Source organism: Enhydra lutris, unplaced genomic scaffold (genome assembly GCF_002288905.1).
Source record: "Enhydra lutris kenyoni isolate GAN:26980312 unplaced genomic scaffold, ASM228890v2 scaffoldscaffold10, whole genome shotgun sequence".
Taxonomy (NCBI): domain Eukaryota; kingdom Metazoa; phylum Chordata; class Mammalia; order Carnivora; family Mustelidae; genus Enhydra; species Enhydra lutris.
The window spans coordinates 12,021,869-12,048,869 of NW_019154094.1; the positions used below are offsets into that span (position 1 = coordinate 12,021,869).

At 42.2% G+C, this 27,001-nt stretch overlaps 1 protein-coding gene across 1 annotated transcript in view; it reads left to right on the forward strand.

Annotated features, from left to right (window-relative positions):
- Positions 1–27,001, forward strand: part of LOC111144138 (calcium voltage-gated channel auxiliary subunit alpha2delta 3) — an 868,443-nt gene that overhangs the window by 231,888 nt on the left and 609,554 nt on the right. The window contains exon 4 of the mRNA XM_022498297.1: positions 21,170–21,229. Coding sequence (XP_022354005.1) covers positions 21,170–21,229 — 60 coding nt within the window. The remainder of the gene's footprint in view (positions 1–21,169; positions 21,230–27,001) is intronic.

Here is a 27,001-nt window from a genome sequence, read left to right on the forward strand (position 1 = left end):
CAGGACAGTATGGCATCTGGGCCCCCTCAGCAGGGTGCCCGAGTGGCTCTCAGAGGAGAAGCGCAGGCTGGGCAGACCCTGCCAAAGCCTTTTAAACGGGCCCATGTGTAGCCTTCAAGAGGACACATTAACATTCTCTCCATGTAGATTATGTTGATTAGCTTCCTAAAAAAAATAATTAGTGAAGACCTTTTTGACACTCTGTAGCTCAATCATTGTCTGAAACATGGTCCTGTTTTCATTAAGACCAAATATCAAAACAACAGAGACACACAATTTTATCTTCCTGAAAAATCTCTCCCTTCAGAATAGAAAGACCTTGGGCGACATCTAATTATTCCTGTGACTGTTAATTTGATAGCTTGAAAAATGTTTGTAGTCTTGAAGAATGTCTATGGAAATTTCCTGTCCCTGCCACAGATCAAATTGTTTAAATGATGGACGGCAATTTTATATTGAACTGTGATAATAGTATCTCATTTGCTGCTACTTAAGTGATTTCTTTTCCTCTTAACACATGTAGGTCAAATTACTCCTTCAATCTAAAAAAATTGTGAATAAAAAAGGATGGCAGATGGAAGAAAGCCAATTATACAACAATTTTAGACGTTTGAAGTAAGACCATTGCATTTCCCAATATTGATTATTTTTTTTTTCGCTTGATTACAGTGACTCTCCTTGGCTCTTTATTACAATATAGATCATAATTCACAGACTGTATTTGTTCTAAACTAAAAATAAGTGCAAGGAAGTGGAATGAGGAAGGTGGTGAATGAAAAGTAGCATTTTTTACATCAGTGAATAACCATTGAGTAAATAATCATATTTAGCTTTTTGGAGCATTATGTTTGACTAATAACATATTGAAGTCCCCTTGTCAGAGAAACTTGAATTTCTTACTGTGTATCATCTCATGCATCATCCCCTTTATTCTTCTATAGTAGATGGAAGATAAATTTGATATTATTTCTGTCTGAGAGGAGAGGAATGGAGCACTGAGAGACCTGGTAGCACTCTCTGCGTGTTGTGATCTGTAATTAGATAGTGACACTTGCATTTCACAAACCTCAACTTACCAACTTACGTTGTTGGACCTTCTTCGAGGGAAGGGGGGCTATCCCAAATATCCTACAACCCCATGTACTATTCGCTGAATAGTCAATAGGCACGGGAGTGGTTTCTGAGTTCAGGATGCTGCACTATATGCACTGAGTCACCAAGCAAGTTCTAGACCTCAGGAGGCCTCTATTCCAGGAGATAAGACATGTCCATAAATCTCTAAAACACAAGATAGAAAACGTGGAGTGACAGGAGGGATAGGCAGATAAAGAGTTCTGAGAAGGGAACCATTAATTCAACATGCGTGTTGAATGGTCATTGGAGACTGGGCACTGTATGCTTTTACATTTTTTGACTCCGTCCCTCACTGATGCAGTCAGCTCAGGCTAACTGAGTAATCACTGTGTGCTAGAGGTTGGCAAAACCTACGTCCCAGAGATCAGCCTAATAGGAGAGGAATGGGCTAGAGAAAAATGAGAGGAATCATTCATTGCTGAACAGTTGCTGCTCAATGCTGACGTTGCTGGGGCATCACCAGGCAGGGGGTACCCCCCCCCCCAAGCCTGAGCACCCACTTGTGGACAAGCCCAGGGTATCCAGGGATGGGAGGAGGGATGGGTCAGCTCTATGGCTGATGTTTACAGTACAATACAGATGAAGTGTGCCTCTCAGCTCAATATAGATTTGTCAAATACTCCATGGAAAGTGATCCAGGACCACAGAGTAAGGAGCTATTCATTCTGCTTTGGAGTGTTTAACAAAAGTTTCATGGAACAGGGGTATTCAATGAAGGGTGTTGAAGGAGAAATAGGAGCTTGCTGGGCAGGGATGAGATGAGGCTAGCCAGAGGCACCACCTATGGAGAAGACACACCTGCTTGTTACTGGCTTGGAGAACACCCAGAGTTCAATGATTATGACACGGGACTTACTTTTTCCACTACTCTGCACTTTATTTAGAAAACCTATCAAAGTGAAAGAGGAGTTAGGCTTTCCTTTCGAGAATCAGTAACCCTAGGGCTAGAAAACGCTTTGCTCTGAAATCTGGAAAGCAGATGTAAACACATTTTTCCCCTCCTCAGAAAATGTTTAAATCCATTAGGATGCAAAGATTAGGGGCTTACATTGGATTCGCAGGAGATATGCCAGCTCCACATATGTGTTAGATTATTATTATTATTTTTTAAAATGATATAGGCTTTTTGCCCAGAAAGTAGAGTAAGGCTTCTTGATAAAACTGCAAAACCAAGAGAGGAAACTCGGAGGGAGACGGAGGGACTCCAGTCTGGAAACCACTAGTTGAAACATCCAATAGACACGGACCCCGGATTTTAGACTCAGCTTCCCTTGACTTTTCTTCTTTTTCCTTCTTTTTTTCCGGGTTGCCTCTTGATGAGAAAAAGGCAGCCATTTCACTGCATACACATTTGCCTTATCCAGAAGGATCTCACAATTATGGTTAAGGTTCTTAGAAGAGGCTGCTATGTTTAGAAAGAGAAGAGTAACCTCCCAATGGAAGGGTGCTATAGATCCAAAGCAGAGGGCAGAGAAAACGGGGAGACAAAGCAAATGCGTTTCATGATCAAATGTTGTGGCAGGAATCCAGGCACCTGCCAGGTGGAAGTCCTCGGGAGTGATTGAAGCGGCTGTTGACTTAGAATTCATGCATCCTCCCCTGTTCGCACTTGATAAACCGCCAAGTCCAATTCTCTGACAACCAGTGCACCTTTTCCAAAAATTTCATCCTCCTATAGCTATCCAGTCATATTGCTAAGATTTTTTTTTTTTTTTAAACTACAGACTAAACCAATATTTCTGCACAATAAATTGTCTTCAGTGAACTCACTCCCTTGACCCTTCGGTAAGGAAGATATCTCTTTAAAATCAATAAAATCACCGGAGAGCAGAGCACTTCAGTTGAGTATGAGTTCTGCCCCCAACCTGCTGTGGGCACTGGGGGCGGGGGTTCTCTGCCCATTGGCACTCATGTATCCCTACCTTTGTTCCCACCTAATTGTGTCCAGCCCTGAGTGGCCTCCCTGAGGGCCAGCATCTAGAGAGAGGGAAGCTGTAGTGTCTAGTTCTGACCACCTCCAATCTGATCATAAGAAGTAGCCGTCCAAGTCCCAGTGCAGGTGTCATGGGAAATGCTGCTTAAAATCATCCCAGGGGAGTATTGCAAGAGACGTACAGGCTTAGAGGGTCTGGAAAGAGCACTGACCACAGCCCTTGCCCCCTAACTTGGTACTAGAGGAGCTTCTTCTAGTCTTTTAGTCCCTTTATAAACCATGCCAGCTTGCCTTTCTGTCTGAACCCACCTTGAGTGGGCCGGGATCTGGCCTCGGCATCATGTCTTCCCAAACTGCAGTTATGTCCCCACTGGCCCTTTGGGGCTTCAGAACACTGTTTCCCCGACCTAGTAAAACATTACCTGCCACTTGTATGGTCTAGATGGATGTCCTCGCCGACCTCCAATACTGGTCTCTCCCCCGGTGACTCACCATCCATTGCTGGATGTTGTTACATGTTAGTTACTAGCTCTGTCCATAGTATGTGTTGAATTAGCATGTTAAAAGCCATGACTTACTAAACAATAAATTAAGTGGTTCGCCTTCAGGAAGTATTGGCAAATGAGGGAAGTTATATGAAGAACAAGATTTTATTAGAATATGTAGGCACATGCTGGTGTTCTTGTTTTGACTTACTTTATTGGCATTTATTCTTATTTAAATGTTTATTTAAAGTTGCCACATGTGAATTATTTGTAACATTCATCATATTCCATAGTAGTTACTTGACTAGATATTTGTCTCCTTTACAGTTTTGTGCAATGGTGTTTTTCAAGAAGAGGAAACGTGTCTTACTAGTTTTCGCTTAATAAATAATGGTTGAACTTAATTTCTTTTGAGAGTCAGGGGGTAGGAGAGAGAGGGAGAGAGAGAGAAAGAGAGAACCCAGGAAAGTCACTGGTCTCTTCTGGTGTATATAAACCTTAATTCTCAGCATAGAACCAGCTTATATGATATAATCAGCTTACTAATCAGCGTCTGTGTGCTGAGGCAAGCTAATATTTGGGGGTGTGGTTCCTTCATAACCTTCCTTGCTTATGTTATTTACCCTGTTTACATTCTCCCCACATAGTGGCACTAAATTCACAGCATAGAAATAATCACAGATACGTACACCCATAACATCAATATACTCAGGGCTGTGATAGGTCACTGAAAGTGTTATCTTTCTTTTTTTGCCCCCCAGGCCTGAGACGACTAAGGAACACTGTTCTTTAAAAAAAACAAAACAAACAACAACAACAAAACGCCCCTGTTAATATAATTTAATGACACATTTTTTTTTTTTTTTTTTTTAATAGCAGTTTAGAATGGGAACAGGTTCCTTCTGTTGGTCGGTGTGGCCAGCCTCCGCCATGACGGGGGAGAGCCAAGCTGGGGAGCCCTCCGCATGGTGATCAGAGTTGCACACACCACCCCGTGGGGCTGTGGGACAACACAAAGCTTTGTCCAGGGGACCCTGGCCTCTCACAACCCTGGGTCACTTTTCCTCTAGCACCTCTTTTAACTGATGTAGGATGAAGTTCAGCCCATACACCGATGGTCCGGACATTGCCCCACACCGGACCCCGCTCTGCTGTCGGGCCTTGCTTAGCTCTCTGCCCGGGCTGCTGTGCGCTCCGTTTCCGAAGCATATCCCTCTTCTCTCCTCGGAACCTGTGTACGTTCCGAGGAGAGAAGACACCTTTCAGCCTTAGATCAGGATCCATCTGCTCTGTCTTCCTGACCTCAGTAGGGGGAGTCAGCGCTCCTGCCCTCAACTTCCTCCACCTCTCGAATTTGAAATCTGCAGATAGCATTGGGGTAATTATTTATGATTGCCAGGTATGACTCTAAGTTCCCATGGGACAGAGACTATCACAAGTATTTTTTTTTTTTTTTTAGCTCCCTCCAGTGCCTGGCCACTGTCTGATTCTTTGTATACAGCAGATGCTTAATAAATATTTGTTGACCAAGAAAATAGTGAAATAAATGTCTTGACTCATTAATTTCATTTCCCTTAAGATGATCTGTTCTTAATTAATTTAATAATAGAGGCCTTTTTTTTTCTTAATGTTGAGTGTACAAACAACAAGAAAATCTTTTTGGAATGAGGTGGGATATAAATAAACAGTAAAAAATTATTATAAACCTTCCAAAACATTATCGCTAACCTATGATCTTTTCCTCCATTTGGTGTTTTCTTTCCCAAGAAGTGAGAAAATTTTTAATTAGTGCTATTTGTGGATTAGCTCTGGATCGACCTTAGATTTCTGCTAGATAGCATCAAAGCTGTAATTCGTAGACACCAGGGGTTGAATGTTCAAAACAGTGCACGTCTAAGGATCATTTTAATATATTTAACTTACTTTTATCTGAATAATATTTATTTAGTGTTTCTTGTCACACTTATTGCAAGTGATAGTAATTTAGCTAGTTAATCGGAAATGGGTTGTTGTGCTAAAGACATATAAAAGATCCTAATTAAGAACCAAGTAAATACGTAAGTCTTTAAAGGAGATTGACATCTCTCCGCAGACTTGCCCAGGATGAGAACTTTCCCTCTGTTGATGGTGATTGACAGGTTGTTCTCGCTTAACGTGACAGGTGCCAAGGGGCCGTTGTACGCTTTGAAGAAGATCAGACAACAATACATATTTAATTCCACCCTAGTATATTAAAAAGACTTTTTTTTGGGGGGGGGGCGACAGTTTTGTTGAAATATAATTCACATGCTGTACAATTTGCCCATTTATAAAGTGCATAATTCCATAGATTTTAGTCTATTTATAGTTGTTCAATCATCTCCACTATCAATTTTAGAACATTTTTGTCAGCCCATAAAGAAACCCAATACCTTTAGTTATACAATATGCAGTCTTTTGTGACTGACTTGCTTTATTTAGCATGTTTCCAAGGTTGTTTTGTGTAGTGGCATGAAGCAGTACTTCATCCCTTTTTATTGCCAAATAATATTCCATTATGTGGATACATCACCTTTTATCCATTCATTGCCTGATGGACATTTGGGTTATTTCCACATTTTTGGCTATTAATGAATAGCATGGCTAAGAATGTTAGTGTATAAACTTTTGCGTGGACATAGTTCTTTTTCTTGTGTGCCTACATAGGAGTGGATTAACTGAACCATATGGCAAGTCTATGTTTAGCCTTTCAAGAGAACTGCCAGATTGTCTTCCGAAGTGACTGTATTATTTTACATTACTAGGCACGTGTTTAATGTGACAAAATAGGATCGTGTAATATGTAAGAGGGTTTCTACATTTGCAAAATAGAGCATTCACATTTCACTTTCTCCCATTGATATGTTTTTCTTAACAACTTAATTGGGGTATAATTGACATCCAGTACGATTCACCCGTTTTCAGTGTACAACTCAGTGATTTTAGTAAATTTGCCAAGTTCCGTGTATGTATCACCATAACATGATGATTGATGCACACATCACATTGTCTGGGTATTTTCATCATGGCAATAAGACCTCTCTTCCCATTCCCATTTATTTGATCTGTCCTTACTCATTTAATGTTATGGTTTGCTGGCCCAGGGGATAGTTGAGCCAAGGGCTAAGAAAAACTTCATGGCTAACAACATAAAACCGAGACTCTTTTTTATCGACTTAATTTTTTTTTCAAGCCTGAGTAGGTTCACAATCTCACACTGCAATTTTCCAAATCTAGAACATTTCAAAAATTGAGCATTTTTCATTATTCATTTCGTGGAAAAGCTTGATCTGAACGGACATATGGATAGGTATAATAAATTTTTGTTCTATTTAATGTAAATAATCATATCTTACGATAGAAATAGTCATCTTTGATGATGGGGTGCTGCCCCAGCTCTCACTGAAGATTTATAATAAACATGGATAATAAGTATGCATCATTTTCTTTTTTTTCTTAAAGATTTTATTTACTTATTTAACAAAGAGAGACACAGCGAGAGAGGAAACACAAGCGGGGTAGTGGGAGAGGGAGAAGCAGAAGTCCCCCCCTGAGCCGGGACCGTAATGGGGGGCTTGATCCCAGGACCCTGGGATCATGACCAGAGCCGCAGGCAGATGTTTAACAACTGAGCCACCCAGGCGCCCCAAGTATGCATCATTTTCTCTCAAAAACCTAAATAAACTGAACTAGCATAGGATACCTGGCCACAGCAAGTTTAGATATGGTCTCATGGACCTATTTTTGGTTTTAGCAACCAGCACCTCAGGGCCTTTGCACTTGCTGTTCTGCTGCTCTTCTTCCTGGAACATTCTTTCACACGGCCTCTAGCTTCCTTCTTCTTATTCAGGTATCGACTTTGCAGGGATTCTTTTCCTGACCACTCCACACATCTATACGGCTGTCTCCCCTGACTGCGTTGCCTTGTTTTATAATCTTTAGGATACTTATTCTCACCTGATGTGATCTAATACATTTGTTTCCTTGCTTGCTGTCTGTCTCTCCAACATAAGCCCCATGAACGCAGAGATCCTGGCTATTGATTCACTGAGATGCTGCTGACAAGGCACTGAGTGCTACAGTGTGGGGACCCCGCCTCCTGGTTGCGGCGGTGTGTCCCCGTGGACAGGTCTCCTGCTACGGAGCCAATTCCATGCAGCTCGCTCCTGGGGAGCGAACTGGTCTTGACCTAATGGGCACCACTGAGTGGCTGCTACCCAAGCTTTCTGCTTCTCCCAGTGCATCGAAAACTAAACGTTCAGTCCTCACTCTAGTGTCAACCTCCTGTCACTATGGAGATGGAGACAGGAAGTTCTCTGAGTGGTTTCCAGGCCCAAAAGGGAGGAACACTCAGCAGTGAGAGATAGTACACAACCATCACAACCAGCCTACCAATGATCTTTTTTCCTCAAAGTTGATTTTCATCCATGTTTTTGGGACAGGAGGACGTTGAAACCAAAATCAGTTTGTTCTTCTCTTATCAGATAACTAGCTGACCGGAGTGCTTTCTGATAAGGATGCTCAAGATAAGAGAACATGCCCTTTCCTCTGTTCTGGCTCTTTGCCCTCTGTTTACACCTGGTTTTAAAGCAAAATACTCTTGAAAGTCAAGGTCCAGACAAGACAACCTGGCCTCAGTTTATTTGATTGTTAACTGTGTCTTTGCTGAAGGATGTTGAGACAGCTGCTCCTGGCCATGGTTCCAAGGGCATTTGGAGGTCACTCCAGAGGGCATTCATGTTGGCATCAATGGTTCGAGTCTTTGTAAAGTTCAACCACATGAGTTCCATTCCTAACCTTATACCTCACCTGCTGGGTCACTATATGGGGTGGTCTCTTCATGCCTCTGAGACTGTACCCAGTTGGTGCAATGGGGAAGTGATAGGACCCAAGGGCTTATGATAAAGCTGAAATGGACAAACACCTGTAACATTTGGCACAAAGGAGGGCCTTGATCCTGCCCATTCTCTTCTTTAGCATCTCCTAGGATTGCTTGATCTGCTCGACCTCATTTCATCCTTTGGAATATTAATGGGAAATTATAAACTAGTGAAGCTCAAATGTATTTTTTGAATTTGCTTCAACTTTCTAGAACGGCTGATGTCCTTTTGATTCACAAAGTGGAAATTTGGTAAGGTTGACCCTACTCCTTCTCTACCTCACAGTAAAAGAAGGGGAGTAGGCAGACGAACGGTGAACATGGAAGGTGGGCGTGGTCAGTGCATTGTGCTCAACCTAAGACTCCATTCCGTTTGGTCCTTTGAGAGCACTGGAAAGTTACAAGAGTGTGAACTGGGGACGAGGAGGGGTGTACGTGTGAGCAAAACATGATGAATGTCAAGTGCAAACTTGGTTTACAAATGAGGTGTTGCATGAACAATAAACATTGAGAGAACTTAAGGTTTTGGTCCTGGTGTACTTTTATGTAAAATGGACTTAGTCCTTCAGGGGTTCTGTCTTTTCTTCATCAATAATAATAATAATAATAATAATAATAATAATAAATCTTCAAATCTTGTACCACTACCATGTGTTTCTATATCTGCTTCGTTCTTTGCCATTTTGAAATAAAGTTATAATTACAGGTTGACAGAGCAGAGAGTTGAAACTGAGAGAGAATAAAGGATAAGAATAACTTCCCATAAAAATTCAAACTTTATATGTAATTTCAGTTCATTACCTGGGCATTAAAAAGGGGGAGAGCCAGCTTATCTTTTAAGCATCTCATCCTTAGAAATTTAAAAAAATGTGAAGTTTGGTTCTGGAGGGCGAAAATGTCATTTCTTGAACACAAATGAACATAAGGAGAGTTAGAAAGGGAAAATAATAGAAAATGAGCTTAAGGTACACACGTTCTGTCCCGAACCCAGTCCCTTGGTTGTTCAGCTCCCCGTAGACTCAAATGCTCACACACACAGTGTCATGCCACAGGACGGGTCCCCTGCCACCCCACATTTTGAGTTGGAGCTGTCATCTTCTTGCAAGTACTGGGCAAGGTTCAGAATATTAGCATCAGGTATTTCTGCGTTGTGGGAGGACGGCCTCTCCTGAAGACATTGATGGAAGGCAGGGGGCTTGTGTAAAAGGTTTGGGGCCTAGGATCATGGGATTAGTTTTATTTTTCACATCATTCTTGATTTCATTTGGAATAAGCTTCCCACATAAGTACATGTGGTTTACTTTAGCCGAGAGGAGTACAAGCCAGCTTGGGCCTGTTTCCCAAGGTCCTCCAAAAGTCAAGGATGACCCAGGCCATTTGGACTCTTTATTCCCTCAAGGCGCCCAGTATGTTAGGAAGTGAAGAAATGACAAAGCGTAGTTCAAGTTGTGGTATATTTTAAATATTTACATTGAACAAATTATGGCTTTATAACAAAGAGTACCTATACAGTATAGTTGAGCTCCTCCCAAGAAAATAAAGGATACAGCAAAAAAAAAAAAAAAAAAAAAGTTGTGATGTCCCATAGGCTGTATGGTCCAGGAAGGGGATGGCAAGAAATAGCCTTTGCCCTCCAGGCCAGTGGTTTTTCTGTGACCTGTAATCTCCTTAGGAGATAAACTAGAAAGTCTTAAGTTTAAGGACCTTTGAATTGGAGGCCTGGGCCCAATCGCCGGTCCCTGGAAAGGATCCTAGAGCTCCCGGAGCTGAGTGGGCCTTCAGGGAGCTTCCCAGGACAGTTATTATTACTTTTTTTGCAATAAGCATGTTTTTGTCTTAAAGCCTTCCTTCCTCCTGCATTCTCTTTGTGCTATGCCCAAATCTCTCCTCCCTCCCTCTTTCCTTCTTTTCTCTCCTCCCTCCCTCCCTTCCTTCCTTCCTTCGTAGTATTTTGATACAGAGAGTCTGTTTTTTTCTCCCAAACTCCTGTCCTTCCCACTTTTCTGCTCTCTGCACGTTGTCCCCTGCTCCTACCTCTGCTCTGAAATGGTTCTTACGCAGTCTTCCTCTAGTTCGCTCATTCAGGATTGGTCAGAAAAGTCAAAAAACTTTTAGGTATTCAAGTAGGCAAGGATTAATATAGGGAATTAAAAGCTCACCTGGTAGTTGGAAGAACCGTGGGCGTGAGGTCAGGGAAGCTGCTGTCCAAGTGCGTGGAGTCAGGAAGTGCCGTGGTCTCAGGGAGAACCACCCCCAGCCTTAGCCTCTGTAGACTCCGTGGGTGGTCCTCAGGAGGGCATCTGGATGAGTCCAGCCAAAGTCAAGTATCATGTACCAATGCCCACATACTGGCCGTAGCTTCAGTTGGAGAATATTGGCATCTCCCTCTTTGCCTCACTGGTCTCTCCAGGATCTAATCTGAAGCCCTGCGGGCAAGGGATTCTCAAACATGTAGTTTTCAGGCTTCTGGACCCTGCCATAGAAGGGGTCGCTTATAGGTGTCATCCAACGCATATCCTTACCCAGCAGATTTTCCGTCTTTACATTCCTTGGTGTTACTGTAAGCTTTTGCAACACCTGCCACCCTCCTTTCCCCGAAAATTCCTCCTGAGCTCCGAATCCCTTTCTGACCATTTCTTGGTATCCTGGTGGTACTAAATAGTGGTTCACAGCCCTAAGCTAGTTACCATGACTCCATCCATCTGATTCTCTCTGTCCTGTTGGCCCTGAGTCTTACAGATTTCTTTCCTAAATAGCTTTAACGTGCCTTTTGTATCATCTTTCTTTTTATTGCCTTGGATCACTCTCTGGAAAAGTTTTTAAAAATCTGGATAACTTCAATAATATTAAAACTCTCCAGCTTCCTTTTGTGCTACCTCCCTCCATGCAGTCCCACCTCTGTGTGTGTCCCTATACTGAATTCTTGCAGTTGCCTGAATGTCATGTTTTCTTTTGCTCTAGGATCTTTGTACATGCAGTGTCTTCGTCCTGGAAGGACCTTCCTGTTGTCTGGGTTGGTTCTTATCCTTTAGGTCTCAACATAGATGAGAAGCCTCCTTGTACCCCTTAAACTTAGTCTAGTTGATCCCCTCAGTGGGCTTTCTCCTCTTGGAGCCTTTATCATATCGAGTGTGGTTGCCTATGCCTTTGTCTCCTTTGCTAGACTATAATGTCCTTGAAGGAAGGAGATGCATCTTGTAAATTTTATATTCCCAGCCAAACACCGTGGCTGGCACATAGTAGGGTGAATAAGAGACCGTCTTTCATTTGTGCAATGGCTGTATTTTGAGCCCTGACCATGTGCTTGGTGCTTTTTTAAAGACCAAAGCATGTCACCATTCTGTGGGAGGTGGGATGGTGATGGTGACCCCAAGGAGGGGTCGTTGGACCTGCAGCATTAATGACAAGGAAGAGGGGGCAAACATTCGAGGACCTGGGAGAAGTCACCAGCCAAGAATACAGGAAAGGTACAGGCAGAGAGGAGTCTGGTGGTTTGGGGTTAGAAAGATGGCCGAAGTCTGGGGCCCAGGCAGGAGGGGGCCTCTGAGCATGCAGGACCAAATCGTGAAGAGCCTGTGAGTCATGGTCATGAGTGATCAGTCATCAGAGGGTTTCAACAGAGGAGGGACACCATCAGAATTATTCTTAAAAGCTCCTTCTGGCAGCCATGTAGATGGTAGGACTTGTCTGACTCCAGATCCTGCTCTCTGGACCAAAATATGTTGCCTCCCAACTCCCAGCTGGAGTTGCCTTTAACCACTTGGCTGGATGGTTAGAAAGAAAGAATAAAAAAAGAATTAGAATAGCGTTTTCATGCATCAGATGTATGTAGAAATCCGTCTGGAGAAGGTAAAGTCTGAATGGACTTGGAAATTGCTCTGTGTTCTTCCACTTTGAAGGAGAGAAAGGATTTTCCTCCTCTGGCCGTGGTTGGGGTGCAGGGGTTGGGAGCTCCTTGCCGTACTTGCTGGCCTATTCCATCCCTCCGGTGCCATCCGTCAAAGGAGGCTGCTTTGGCAAACAGCTTAATTTCTGTGTTTGTGCCATTCTGAGGATATCAGTCCAACCTTTCGCTGAAGAACCTGGCTTCGTTCCATTTTCAGTCTCACTTATCACAGATTTTGGTGCTGAAGCTGGAAAAGACTGGTGGATTCTGAAAACCAGTCATGGAGCAGGTGCACACACAGCCTTGTGTTTGTGAACATGAGATTTTGGAGTCCTTTTCTTGGCAGCAGAATAACACTCGTATAACCTCCCTGGAACTGTGAACTTGGGGAGCTGTTCCAAGTTCCCCCCATGTGAGCACCAAACGTGGGAGGCATAGGCTTTGTGAGCTGTCCTTGTTACAATCAAGCTATGTTGTGCCTGAACATCTTGTGCCTTCCCTTGCCCCATCATAATAATTTCTTGCACCCGTGCGGAATCCTTTAGGAAATAATTTGTGTCTACATCCTCCTCTTGAAGTCAAGAGCACAGAGGGTATTATTTTGGTGCCTCAGATAAGAAAACTGGGGCTTAGAGAAGTGAAGTTTTCCCCAGATCAAGCAGCTAGTGAGTAGGATGATCTAGATTCAAATCCTTGTTCTTAGGCTCTGAGACCCATTTTCATTCTACTGGACCAAAAGCTTTCTGCGGGATCAGGACTAAGTTATTGCTTGGCGTCCCACTCAGTTCTTGGTGCCATTCTGATTACTTAATGGGTTATTTTCAAATACTTATTAAACTAAATTGAACAGAGGTGGATGACAACTTGGAATAGAAACTCTGTAGGACAGATTTTCCGCACTGACCTCAAGACCTTGTGACCTTGGCTGTGCCTTATCTTATGTAGATGTTCCCACCTCCCTTGGCTAGCTGGATGGTACCTTCTGTGCTCTGCCAGTGGGGGTTCCAGTCCACACTCCTGAGTAAGTCCTGGAAAATATGTAATTGAGGGCTGGAACAGAATTTTATTCACCACCGTCAGAGCCTTCATTGACAGGTGATTTCTTTCATGGAAAACAAATGTCTATTTTCAAGCTGACATAGTCCCATTCATCCTGGACTGTCCTTTCAAGAAGTTAATGATGGTTCCATGACCCAGGAAGGAAATCGCCCAGTTATTCTCCCCCAGCTGAAGAGTCCTGAGAGGACTTTTTTAAGCTTTATGGTTCAGTAGACTTGATTTTGTTATTCAACGAAGCCATTCCCAAGAAGGCTACATGAGCAGGAGCCCATGCCATCAACTGCGGGATCATTTGGAAAAAGTCTTCTCTTCCTTGCTCCCCCGCCAGATGCTGTGGTCCTCGGGCAGCCCCTGGAGCAAACTTTGGATCTTTCTATTGGCAGTAGCTTCGCACACGTTGCACTTGGGCAAATGTAGCCTTAGCTGTAGAATGAGGTGGCTTTGGTTTGGAAATTGACCATTCGTGTTGATAACAGGCACTGATTTAATCAGCCTCAAATTGATAACAGCTATCTCTCATGGAAACAAAGATAGTTTGTTATTCATTCTGATCCTGTCTTCTGATGTAAGCTCTAGGCTTATTTTGTCTTGTAAAAGTCTGATGTGGGCTTCGGTAACCTGAAGGAGTGGGGAAGGGGGGGAGTGGAGGAAGGGAAGAGAGCCCCAGGTACAGGCTGGGTGTGTTTGCTCTTTTGTTCCGTTACCTGCTTTCTCTGGAAACTTTATAGATTAGGTTTTATAATCCACTTTGAAATGTTTGCCGTTTTGAAAGCAGAAGCAATCTTTGCAGCTTTCAGGCAGAAGGTCATTTTATACAAAATGTTCATTGGTGTGCAACAAAGCTTATTTCTTCTACAGGAACAAAGAAATAATGAGGGCTCCTTAAAAGCTGTTTTTCTCTAAAGAAATGATCATCTTGATAGTTGGTGATTTATAGGTGTCATTTCTATCGGAACTGAGAAGTAAAAACATTTGTATCAATAAGGATTACTGAATATTAGGAAGCTCTCAGATAGGACTCTGTGGATTTCAGGGTTCCACGGTGGGATGGAAAAGAGTTCCCTGTTTAATTGTGTCCATCTTTCCAGGTTCTTGACTTTTGCCCTGGCTTCTTGCCTGCTGGTCCTTGGTTGATGTGGCCCTCTGTCTAGGTCTCTGAGATCTGGTTGTTTCTGGAACATTTTCTTGCCTCCAGAAGTTTGTTTGCAATGTTCCCATGGGCTTGATCACTGGCTCAACACCTTTCCTTGTTCTGCAAGAGCCTTCTGTTCTCCTTAGCAGCACAACTTTGATGTCACTTCCTTTTGGGAAGCTTCCTAGCCCACTGCCAGCATTCTTTGTCACTTGCCCCTTTATGATGAAATCACTCTTTCCCTTGTGTGTGACTCTCACCCTTCTGCAAAGCTTCATGTTGCCTCATGGCTCCCTGGTGGTACAAGTCTCATGCTTTGGGAAATAGTGATCTGAGTGTTCCAGCTACAAAAGCAGCAAAGATGAATCTACACGGTTAGAGTAATAAAAATAACCTCTTGAGAACAAAAGGGAAGGGATTTCCACGCAGAAGGAATGGAAATGTAAATTTGAACATCCTCCTCTTCCTGTCCACCCTTACCCCCCCCACTTAATGGTTCACAAACTGTTGGTTTCTGACCCTTCATATAAGAAAGGAGTGTTTGAAATTAGCCCTGGGAACAAATCAATCTCATTTTGTCCAGATTCCCAGAGACATCTTTTTATGTGCCGACAGCATTTTAATAAGGATAGAGATTTTTCGTTTTATTTCTGGGATCAATTGAGTTTGAAATCTGTGATACAGAGAGGACCAGGGTCTCCTCTGTCCTCACTCCTGTAGATGGTCAACATGTTGCGTTCAAACCCTGCCACATAATAGGGTGCTAGAATAGCATTAACCCCAGGCACACACTGCTGGGCAGAAGGTGTAACTCTTCCTCCATCAAACTGCAGCCCTTTAAGCAAAGGCTGGTGAATTTAGTGTAAGGAAAAGATGAACCATGCCACACTGGGTATGGTTATGACCTCAATTATCACTCTTGATTGATCTATTTGGTTGTTCTTCTGCACTGTTTAGTGCTTGCTAGATTTGAAAAAAAGACTCATGTGATCTCTAACTCTGATATTTTTCACAATTCAATCATTAGCTCCAAGTGAACCATTGGTGCAGCCCAAAGCCATGTTAATTGTTATAGATTTTCCTTAGAATCACCTCAGTTGAGCTTAACCCCCCCCTTTTTTTTTTGAGAAAGAATTATGTATTCATTCCAGAAAAAAAAATGGCAATAAAAATGCTGACCTGATTATTAAATGTGTTGTTGCAAAACGTTAAATGAAAACCACGAAATGTATTAAGTACTTTGAAATCTTTGTTAAATTCCAATATCCCATTATAACAGCAATTACAAGCCAAAGCTTTTTAGTTTTAACATGAGAAATAAAAATAACGTTTTTCTTTCCTGCTCCATATGGTTTTTATATTTCTGTTTTGCTTTAAGGATTTTCGTCTGTAATTGCTCCCTCCCCCGCCTTTTCCCCTTTTTTATTAAGAAACTTTTTTTCACTTGTACATCATTTGTTCATTCTGATAGAATTAGTAGGAATCTAGTAGTAGGTTATTTTGTTGCATATCACATTTTCTGTTACTCTCCCCCATCCCACTGTACCATTCTTTCTTTCTTTTCTCCCTTTAAGCTGACATGATCAGGAATAAAGAAATAATAATAAAAAAATAAAATACAAGTAGAACAAACAAAATCGTTTTCTTTTTCTGATCTAATTTATACTGTGACTTGGTGTCCCATTTTCCCCCTCCTGAACCATGACAGAAAGCTTGACCTCTACAATGTCTTTAGCTGTAGTCTTGATTTAAGTGTTTTTGGGGGGAGGAGACGGGAGACTGCATTCTGTAGCATTGTACTGATTATACGTGGGGTCATTCTAACAAGAAATAAGATGTGATCTTAAATGAAACGCTTTAATATCCCACTATTCTCCTTGGTAGTTTTGCCTTCACCATGGCTATAAATAGTGTCCATGGTCCATGGCCTCTAGCATTTCTTATTTATAAAGATAGTTTTGTTTGTGTTTATTTTACTAAAAGGGAAGAGTTATTTGGAAATACTAAAAGTCGCTGAAACATACATCAATTCATGAACTGCAACTTTTTGGCTCATAGATGCTTTGTTCCAAAGCCAGGATGTGTATTCTGGTACACTGTTACCATTTTTGTTGAGTGATGGATAGCTCTGGCATCAGAGTGGGGAGGATCTGTGGACAAGATTGCTGTTTCCTTGCCTCAGAGCTCAGTTTCGAATGCTAGTCTTCAAAACCATTTTTATTTCCAGTGTTCAGTTTTAATTAAAAACCACATTCACAATTCTATAATCCCATCTGCAGATCCGAAAGGGGAATTCATACAAAAGAAAATTAACTTATTATTATTAAAAGCACACTGCCTTTCCAATAGGTATAATCGAGGAACAGTTTCCCTCAGGCTCAGTGGTTCCTTATATAATAACTAAAATATTAGCAAATTTTAATTGATTTTCCTTACGTGCAAGTGGTAATCAAACTTATTTTTAAAACATACTTAATTTGACTTACATGATAAGGGTATTTGCTCAGGAAGGAGAGATGAGAGGCTGTTCTTTTCTACTGGCAAACGTCAGAGGTGGAAGTTGAGTGGTCTTGACTTTTAAATGGTGATTCAATTTATTTTCATTTTATCAACAGTAGGAATTTCTGTCCTCAGGATTCTGTTTTAGGTAAATTGATAACACATGATATCCTTCTTAAATCACATTTCTTTTGGGGTACCTGGGTGGCTCAGTGGGTTTAAAGCCTCTGCCTTCGGTTCAGGTCATGAACCCAGGGTCCTGGGATCAAGCCCCACATCGGGCTCTCTGCTCTGTGGGGAGCCTGCTTCCTCCTCTCTCTCTGCCTGCCTCTCTGCCTACTTGTGATTTCTGTCTGTCAAATAAATAAATAAAATCTTTAAAAAAAATAACATTTCTTTTTACTTGTGTATCTTTTTAAGAATATTTCGGAAGAGCATCTGCCCTTCATTCTTTCCCAAAGGGGCACAGATCTTGATGTGCTGTTTGTCATTACTGTTGTGCACCAGAGATGCACTTGTTTTGGGGGATTTGCCCCTGAATTTTCCCATAAAATGTAGGCTTAGCTTCTGGTAGCATCATAGGGCAGATTGGGATAGCCCCGTGGTCCACTGCAGCAAGTGTGAATCCTTTCAAAGAGCCCAATTCCAGAGTACTTCCTTCCTTTACATGAGATAACTATTATGTTATCTCATGCTGCCAGGGGACCATCTTTTTTTGAATCTTATTTCTTAAGGCTTTGTAGTAAGCTTGATGGGAAAATATCTTCATGGAAACAAAAAAAATATGAATTAAATCAAGTTAAAATTTTAAAAAGCAGGTGGCAAATTTAACTTGAGAATGAACATAAAAGCTGGCTAGCTGGCTAGCAGGGTACTCACTGCTCCACACAGAAAACAGGGCTCTGGCTGATCTTAGTAGTTAGTGCAATGGTATTGAATTGTTTCCAATATATTACCTTCTTGTACCCCGTTGTTACAGGATTTGTGTCCCCTTGGTGCCCAGGTTCTTGGTCACGCTGCTTTGAAGAACGAAGACGTAGACCAGATGAAGAGTGGTGGGCAGCAAAGCAAAGTTTATTGAGCAAGAGTACGAAAGAGTACAAAGGAGGGAGACCTGAGTGGGTTTATTGAGCCAGAGTACAAAGGTCCTGGAGAGGGAGGGAGACCTGAGTGGGCTGTGTCAGAGTTTCTAAGTTTAGGGTTTATACCAGCTCTTTTGCAGAACTTTCTTAAGCAATCAGGGTGTGCTGAGTTGTGCTGATCAGTGCTTTGGTCACGTATCTGTCTACCCATTAGATTCATGTCCACGTGCTGATGGTCTTTTTTGACTGACATCTGGGGGCTTAGGTCTTAACTGCCCCTTGCATTGATATTGACAAATGCTTTTGTAGTTAATTGTCTTATTTTAGGAGGTTTTGTGGAAGTCATTTCTGCAAAGGCTGCAAAGCAGAATGTCAGTGTGGTCCTGTCTAAGCTGCAGAACAGGATGTCAGTGCTGTTTTCTCTTAGCTGTCGTGATCCCATATTTTCTTGTCGGGGATGTTGGCCCTGACTACCTAACCACCTAACCATCTAACTAACTCCTAACACCATGATGTGTATTACAGTGGTTGAAATACATTTCATGTTATGTTATATATGAATTTTGTATGGTGTATATGATATGCATGTACATATATACACACAAAGGCAAATGAAATGCATTTTTCTCGATACTTGAGATACATTTCGTGCTGTGCTGTTTCATGATAATTTCAACTACCTATTATTTCCATCTTGTTCTCTTATTTCTTGGTGTTACACTGCTTCATTGTTTCCCTCATTTCCAACTGTTCACTTCTTCCAATACTATCTGTCTTGGTCATCATGAAATTTTATCCTGTTCTTATCTTTCAATTGTTTGTACATGTCATCCCCATTTCTTCTCTGGATTCTCAGAGTACTCAGAGACCATGAAACAGCAACCTCTGTGTGTTTAGGTAAGTATATAAAATATATATGACTTTTAAATATATATGACATGACTTTTTTTGATAATGTAAGTGTCCAGACATGTATAATATTTATAACCATTCTGTAAACCTCAGTATGTAACTGATTTCATGACACATACATCAACATTCTAAATCTGTTACAAAGATGAAGAGAATAAGCTCTCACAAATACGTAGGTTCCTTGCACCACCGTCAGTCACTCATCTGTCAAGGTCCACCTGGATCCATTTGCAGATTGGATCATGTGATCCCAGGAGGCTGCAGACTCCATTGTTGAGGATGGCTCTAGGAAGACTGTGACCCAAATGAAAGCTTGGAGCCAGCGGATCCAATCTACATAGAGTGTGTCTCCTTATTTTTCCTTTTCCCTATTTCTCTTCCTCTCCGTGGTATGCTTCTCTTCTAGAAAACATTTAACGTCTTCTAGTGAACATACTTATATACACAGATTTTAAAAAGACGAATGAAAGTTGAAAAACCTTGGAGGGCTGGGGGATATCATTAATCAAGGCAGCAGGGATGAGTTCAGCTCTAGGATGAGTGCTGCTGTTTTTTGCCGCTGGTTCTCAAACTTTCGTGGCTTCTACATTCCCTGGAGGGTTTGTTAAAGCAGATTTCTGGTCCCACTGCAAGGGCTTCTGATTCTGTAAGATGGGATGGGGCTTGAGAACACTCATTTGCAACATGTTCACAGATGAAACTCCTGCTTCTGGAAGGGGACAGCCCTCGGAGAAGCACTACTCTAGGGTCACTGTTTCAGGGGTTTCAGATGAAGAAACCGAGGCCTGAGAGGGGAAGGGGCTTGCCTAAGATGTAGTGGGTTGCGCCTAGGCTAGAATTAGAACTGGGTCTTCTGGCTCTGAACCTGTAATGTTCTCCTGGGGTCTATTCTTTGATTGACCAGAGAAGGGAAAATCTCTTCCGGACCATCTGAAGGAAGTGTGGGGAGCCAGATTTGCTACCCCTCCCCGATTCCTGTCTGTGGGCAGCGCTGTCCTGGCTGGCCTCTCTCTTTCTCTGTATGTTCTATGGAGAGAGAAAATTTAATGGTCTGTATTGGTGTATTAATGTTACCCACATATATTCCAACCTCTTCATTCCCATCTCCAATTTAGTAATTATTCATGGAACATTTGTCTGTTGATTTGTAATCATTTAGAGATGATGAATACCCATGTCATCATGTTTCAAACATGGCCTTAGATTAAACTCAGGTCTGTATTATGTCAATTAAAAGCAAGTTAAAGATAGCCTAGGCTACAAAAGTAACCAGGAGAAAAATAGAAATGGCTGAATTTTTACCTGGATCTGAAGGTTTTGCTTTTAGTTCGATGAAATTTCAGTAAACTATTATCTCACTAAATGAGTTTTCTTCCATATTCTCTAGCCTATGTTTTCAACTTAATGTTGGCAAATTCAAATCAAAGTAAAAATGATTTCGATAGGTGACTAATGGCCTTTAAAATGGAGTTTTATGAAATTGCTTTCATAAGAATATGGATTGGTTGAATTTATTTGGCTAAGAAGAATAACAAGAGTTGTGTATTTATGGGTACTGCTTATTGATTTAATTTCAGCAATTTTCTTATTGGAATGCAGATTGTCAAATGGCATTGAGGGGCCATAAATTCAAATAATTGTCAGCTGATAATTACATCCTAGAACTGGATGCAGAAAGAACTGCTTTGAATGACTGAGGGAATTCAAATAAGCAGTATTTCTCAAACCAAAGGGGAAGAAAGTTAGCCCACTTAGTGTTGGGCTCAATTTAACGAATCCTGACTGAGAGCCTTCTGTACCTAAGGAAGACCCTCTTCTAGGTTGATTTCAGCATCCACATATGGGGCCTCGAGGGCCAGTGTCTTTGAATTGTTACAGATTGCTTTGAAAATGGATGCAGAATTTGTGTGCATGTATACACACATACCATGCTGGAAAAACGCTGGTTGAATGATGAAGGCAAAAACCAGATTTGGATACTGATGTTGCTCTTCTCAGTTTTGTGGGCACAAAGGCTCCAGGTTGCAGTGCGCGTGCCATGACACAGCCTGTCACCTTGGGGCAATGGAGAAATAATCTATCTTTTCACATTGTTGGCAGGGGGTCCGGGCCACATTTCTGATCTTTCATGTTGCCTTCTATCTTTTCAGCGTCTTGTGGAGGCTGCAGAAGAGGCACACCTGAAACATGAATTTGATGCAGACTTGCAGGTAACTGATTCTAGTTGAGTTAAATTTTTCATGTGTCGGCTGCTGAATGAGAATCATGAAGTGTGCTGGAAACACCTGCTTTCAGTGCATGGGAGGGAGAGGCTTTCAGGAGGGTGGTACAGAGTTGGAATAAATGTGCCTATTTCTTGATGGGGCAGGGTGGTGATCCCCAACCGTTTTCCACCATGACAATTATAGTAGGTAACGACACCCACTCATGCACAAGCTTAGAACCAGATCTGGATGAACTCCTTCCCAGTTCTGGAGGACATAACCAGTCAACTAACAAGAATCATCAGGACTCCTAATGGCATATTGAAAAGTTAGACAGCAGAATATGTGTAAATCCTGCTTCCCTGACTGAAAGCAAAGTTGTGATGGATGTAATCTTGAATTGACTGTTAATTGTATCTAAAAATTAAAGCATTCACTGACATGGGGTTAGAACATCTACTTAATGAACTTCTGCAGTAGATCTTTTATCTGACTATGGCATACCTGTGTTCAGCTGAGAAGGATTTTGATGTTGCCATGTGCATAGAAAACATTTTAAAAGGTAGCAAGTGAATCGAATAATACTTGGAGGTTCCTTTGAGTCCCTCTTCCTCTTGAAGGAAATCTTACCTGTATTCTCATTTTGAGTTCTGTGGTGTTTCCTCACTGCTAGGTAAACAGAAGGAGTGAATCTTGATCCTTAAGTCTGTTCTTTGCTAGAATGTATCTCTTCTAGTGGCATGTGGTCACAGTTAGGAAGTAGTGTTTATTTTGCTGTATTTTCATTTATTGGAAATGATAAAGGCAGACATAAATATGCAAGCACAAAAAAGGTGGTGTTACAAAAATAGCCTTTGGTGTCTTCATTCCGTGGATGAACCTCTTCTCATCCCTCCACATCTATATTTTTTGCCTTATGGGTAAAAGAATGTGCACCCAAATGGGGGTAATTGAAGAAAGTTTAATAAAGGGAGTATTTGCAAAGATATGGTTAGAGAAACCAAGAAACCAACAAGTGATGGTGTTATCCCAGGGCAAGCCACACTCCTGGCCTGAGGAGCAAGAGGAAGGAGTGGTTTCCAGAACCAAGGAGGGGTCGCTATCTGGAAAGGGTATTTGATAGAGATGCACAGCCAATCCTGGTGAGCTAGAAAGATGAAATTTAGGGGGATAACGGATAACGGAGTCTAGCCTTCTGATATCTTGCTGGTACCCACCATTGGCTGAAGCCAAGTACTGGTGGGGTTGATGTAGTTCAGTCTTCTGAAATTGAGCTATGTGCAGAAGGATGAAGAATGGGTCTGGAGAGGAAAGAGAAACTGTCAAACCCACCATTTGGTGGTCCTTTTCAGGCATAAACACCAACATATGAAGCAAAGAGACCCAGGACTGTAGCCAAGCACAAGAGGTTCCGGGGGTAGGGGTGGGTGGAGAAATGCCAGGGACTATTGGTAACATCAGGAGAGGGGCAGGGAGGCCAGCCCAGCTCTTTGAACAAAAGCGCAGAAGAAGGGGCAGAGGAGTCAGCTGAAGAAGCACCTTGCTGCCTCCAGCCAGGTCTACATGGTGGCTGTAGGAAGATCCAGGGGTCCTGTACTGGCCTCATTTTGAGTGTGCCTCCTCTTCAGAGAGTTTGGAGTTCTTAGAGTGGGACAGAGATTTTGAATGGAAGCATCAGGAAGCAGCTTTGTGACTAGGAGGGTTGTAAGGACCTCTTAAATGTGTTGCCAAGAGAAACCTTCTCCTTCTCCTGGGGGAATATTCTGGTTGTAAGTTACCAAAACCCAACTCAGAGAAACTCAAATGAGATTATAATGTTGAGTAAAATAAGAATCCCTCTAGTTCTAAGGGTCCACTCAAATAAGATACAAATAAATAGACATAGATGATAAATAAGTATATACATAAATAAGAAGGGAAAGCTCAGGGCACCTGCGTGGCTCTGTCAGTTAAGTGTCCGACTCTCGATCTCTCAGCTCAGGTCTTGATCTCAGGGTTGGAATTCAAACCCCACATTGGGCTCCAAGCTGGGCATGCAGCCTATTTTTTTAAAAATGACAAAGAATAGGGAAAGCTCTTACAGTAGAATGTCAATAAATACAGGAGAGATGGTGGAGATAGAAGATTAGGGTAATAATTCAGGCAAGAATCTTCAATGGATACTAAAACTAGTAGGAAAAATTTCGTTGAAGAATAGAACATTGATAGTTTCAAAGTATCTGCCCACAAGTTACTTATTAATTACAAGGGGGAATATAGCAACTTTACCATGGGAGAAACCTGGCAGATGCCACTTTAAAAAGGTAATCAAAGTTAGTGTCACTGTTGATGAGACAAAGTGACATCAAATGCCTCTGGATGTGTGTTGAGCTTTAGGACAGCATCCTGATGTAGAATTCTTGCCCAGAATGTGTAGCCTGAATTTAATCATGATAAAACATCAGACAAGGGGCACCTGGGTGGCTCAGTGGGTTAAGCCTCAGCCTTTGGCTCAGGTCATGATCTCAGGGTCCTGTGATCGAGTCCCGCATCAGGCTCTCTGCTCATCGGGGAGCCTCCTTCTCCCTCTCTCTGCCTGGCTCTCTGCCTACTTGTGATCTCTGTCTGTCAAATAAATAAATAAAATCTTAAAAAGAAATCAGACAAGTCTGGATTGAGGAATTTTCTACAGAGTAACTGGCTGGACTCCTCTTCAAACCTTCCAAGGTCAAGAAAGAGAAAGAAACATTGAGGACCTGTTCTAGACTACAGAATGCAAGAGATGTGTAACAATGAAATGTGACGGATCCAGAACCAGAAGCTAAGATTTGAAAATGGACTCTACTTTAGATAATAATGATGGATTAATGTTGAATTTCCTGATTTCCTTGTATTATACTTATGGAAGAGACTGTCCTTGTTCTTGGATTTTTCTGGACCAAATATTTGCATCCACTGGTCCAACAGGAAGCAGTGAGTTTATTGGAGAGTGAAAAAGATTATTGGAAAAATCTGGTGGTGTTTAGGGCTCATATAGTCAATTTTATTCTGAGATCAGTTGTCTACAAAACATGAATGGGCAAGGGAGGTAATGATGTAATGACCTGAGGGGATTATTTATTCTTTAGCAGAGGACAAATGTTCTGTGGTTTAACTCAACTAACATAGAACCATCCTTTTTTGTCCCTAAGAAGTGAGTGTTACTTTTAAGAGTGCTCTGACTTCCTAGTATTGAAGCTTTCAGTGGAATTCTAGTGTAGAGCAGCTGATTCCCTTGTCAAATGTGGTGTTAGAGGCGTAAATGCAGCATTAGCATCTCTCTCCAAAGGAGAAAGACAGACAGAGACAGATAGAGAGACTGAGAAAAAGAGTTGCAGTTTTTGTTCTCTTGGGCACAAAGAAGGGGAGCCCAGTTTATATCAGGGGCTATAGCTATGGTCTGAATGAGAGTAGAGGTTGAAATAATCTGTCATTATTACAGAGTGTCATTTACTACCTGGACCTCAGACCTTGGCGAAGTCTTCTTTGGGTCAGAGTAAACCATGTGTGTTTTTGTGAGAACCTGTGAAAGAGAAGGCTTTGAGAAAATGAATGTGCGTGGAAGAATGCATGTCTTCTTCGATGAAGGTTTTGAAGCCGCCAAGCTTCAATGCTATTAAATGCGAGTCTTAACAGCTTGGATGTCAGCCCCATCGCTATCACTGGGATAGCAGGTCTGCGCACGGGCTCTGGGTTTATTGCTACAGCAGTCCATTAGAGCTGATCAATTGTTAATCTGGGTTCCACTGACCTCTTGACAACCCTTGCCAGTGGATTGTTTTTATCAAAAAAATTTCAGACTACCATCTGCTCATAGGGAGCTAATGCGGAGGGTGTCCCCGTGCTATTAGTTCTGAGAGAGCTGGGAGTCTGTTTCCGTACAGAAACAAACAAACAAACAAAACAAAACGGTGCTTTTGTAAAATTTCCCGAACTTTTTAGCTTCGAGTCTTAGACCCCTGTCCCCAAAGTAGAAAAGAAATGATGGGTCTGTCTCTTTCCATTTAGATTAGAGTCTGCATCAGTGCTTTGAAAGTGAAGGATTTGCTTCTCATTGGTAGAATAATCAAGAGTTGTGGGAAGAAAGTCATGCCTCCTTGATGGGCAGGATTTTATTTTTCATTTAAATGTTGTCTTACAGTCTCTTTAGAGGTTGATGTTTTTCTCATGGGCTTCTGGCCTTGATATCAGCAGTCCCCCTTTGTAAGATCTTCTAACACGGTATTAGCTTATTCTGAATAAATACTATATGGGGGCAACAAGCAGAATCCAGCCTTGGAAGGGTAGCCCACGTAAACAGCCCACCATACAGCACCCTCCATGGAAACCAGAACTGCTTGGTCCTCTTTGTTGGCCGGAAAACTTTATTGTTAGCACGAGGGTCAGTTCAGCCTTCTCTCTGGCTTGTCCCTCTCCACGGGTGGCCTGAGGGTTCCAAGATGGGTTTTCTCTTGGTTTTGTTCTTTACCCTCTGATATCTCTCCATTTGGGCAATTTATAGTTATAATTGAACAGAGGCCTTGTTAAAGGGCATCTTTGGTTTTTTATTCTGTGCTTTGAATTAACATAGGTTTAGTTGTTTTTTTTTTTATGTAAAGCTCATATGAGATGGATAATTATAATGATAACAATTGAAAAAAAAACCTGTGTCTTAATTATAACGTGATTACTTTGGTGTTTTGCCCTCATTCAACCCAACGAGAGGTAAGGCTGGAGTGGTGGGAGCAGACGCTGGCCCCGATTATCCTGTCCATTGATGAATTTCCAGAAAACTAGGTCTACACGTGTAGCATAACTTGGAGAGAATGCTTTCCCCCTCTTATATACTCCTTCTTTTTGGGTTTTTCCATTGGCAGTGAAGAAGATGAAAAAAAAGTTCTTTTGACAGTTTACTAAAAACCTGCTTATCTTTGAACCGCAAACATATTTTCTTTGAAAGCTGTCTCCAGTAAGTGCCAATTGCACAGAGCTGGTGCACAGCAGAAAAAAAAAACCACGTGGTTTTGAATTGTGTAGCCTACAGAAGCCTTTGCAATTGCAAAGTTTTCTATAATAATTTTTCTTTGTTATTTTGTAAGTAATAGGAAAATAAAAAGCCTGGGGACATACAGAGGGATAACAAAAGTGTGAGTGGGAAGGAACTGGGGAATGGAGTGTCTTGAACGTCCCCTCCTGGTCATCCCCAAGTCGCAGACCTACCTTGCAAATGCAGTGGCCTGACTGCAGTGTTGGGGTCGGGAGTTTGGAGGGAAGGAGTCCGACACCATGATGGGGAATCTCCACGTGGTGATACACCATCCTCCCGGGGGCAGCCTCCCACCACTGTCTCCTGGCCAGACCTGTTAGAGTGGGAAGGTCCTTGCTGAGGGGGACCCTGGTGAAGGGAGGGGCTGGCTCAGGAGCTCCAGGGTCCGCCACTGTAGGAGGCTGTATCAGCATTCACGGGGAGAAGAAAGTCTTTCCCGGAAAGGCTGAGAAAGGGCAGTGGAGCGGAGAGCAGGAGAGCAGAGCTGTCCTTTTCCCTGACAGCACCTTCTGGCCGGTCAGTGAGGCTTTGCCCTGGGGAAACTTACATGTTCTGGGTATAACTATAGGATGGGTTTAGTAGAAGTTCTTTCTGAGCAGAGGAAATCACGATCCTCACAAGATTTTTCATGCACTCCTGTCAAGCCCCAATCCATCCTTGTCCTCTCTGCCTCAGTGAGGCATCGAGCTCCTTGCAGAGGGAGGAGGCAGAGCACAGAAGACCCTGTCCCCAGA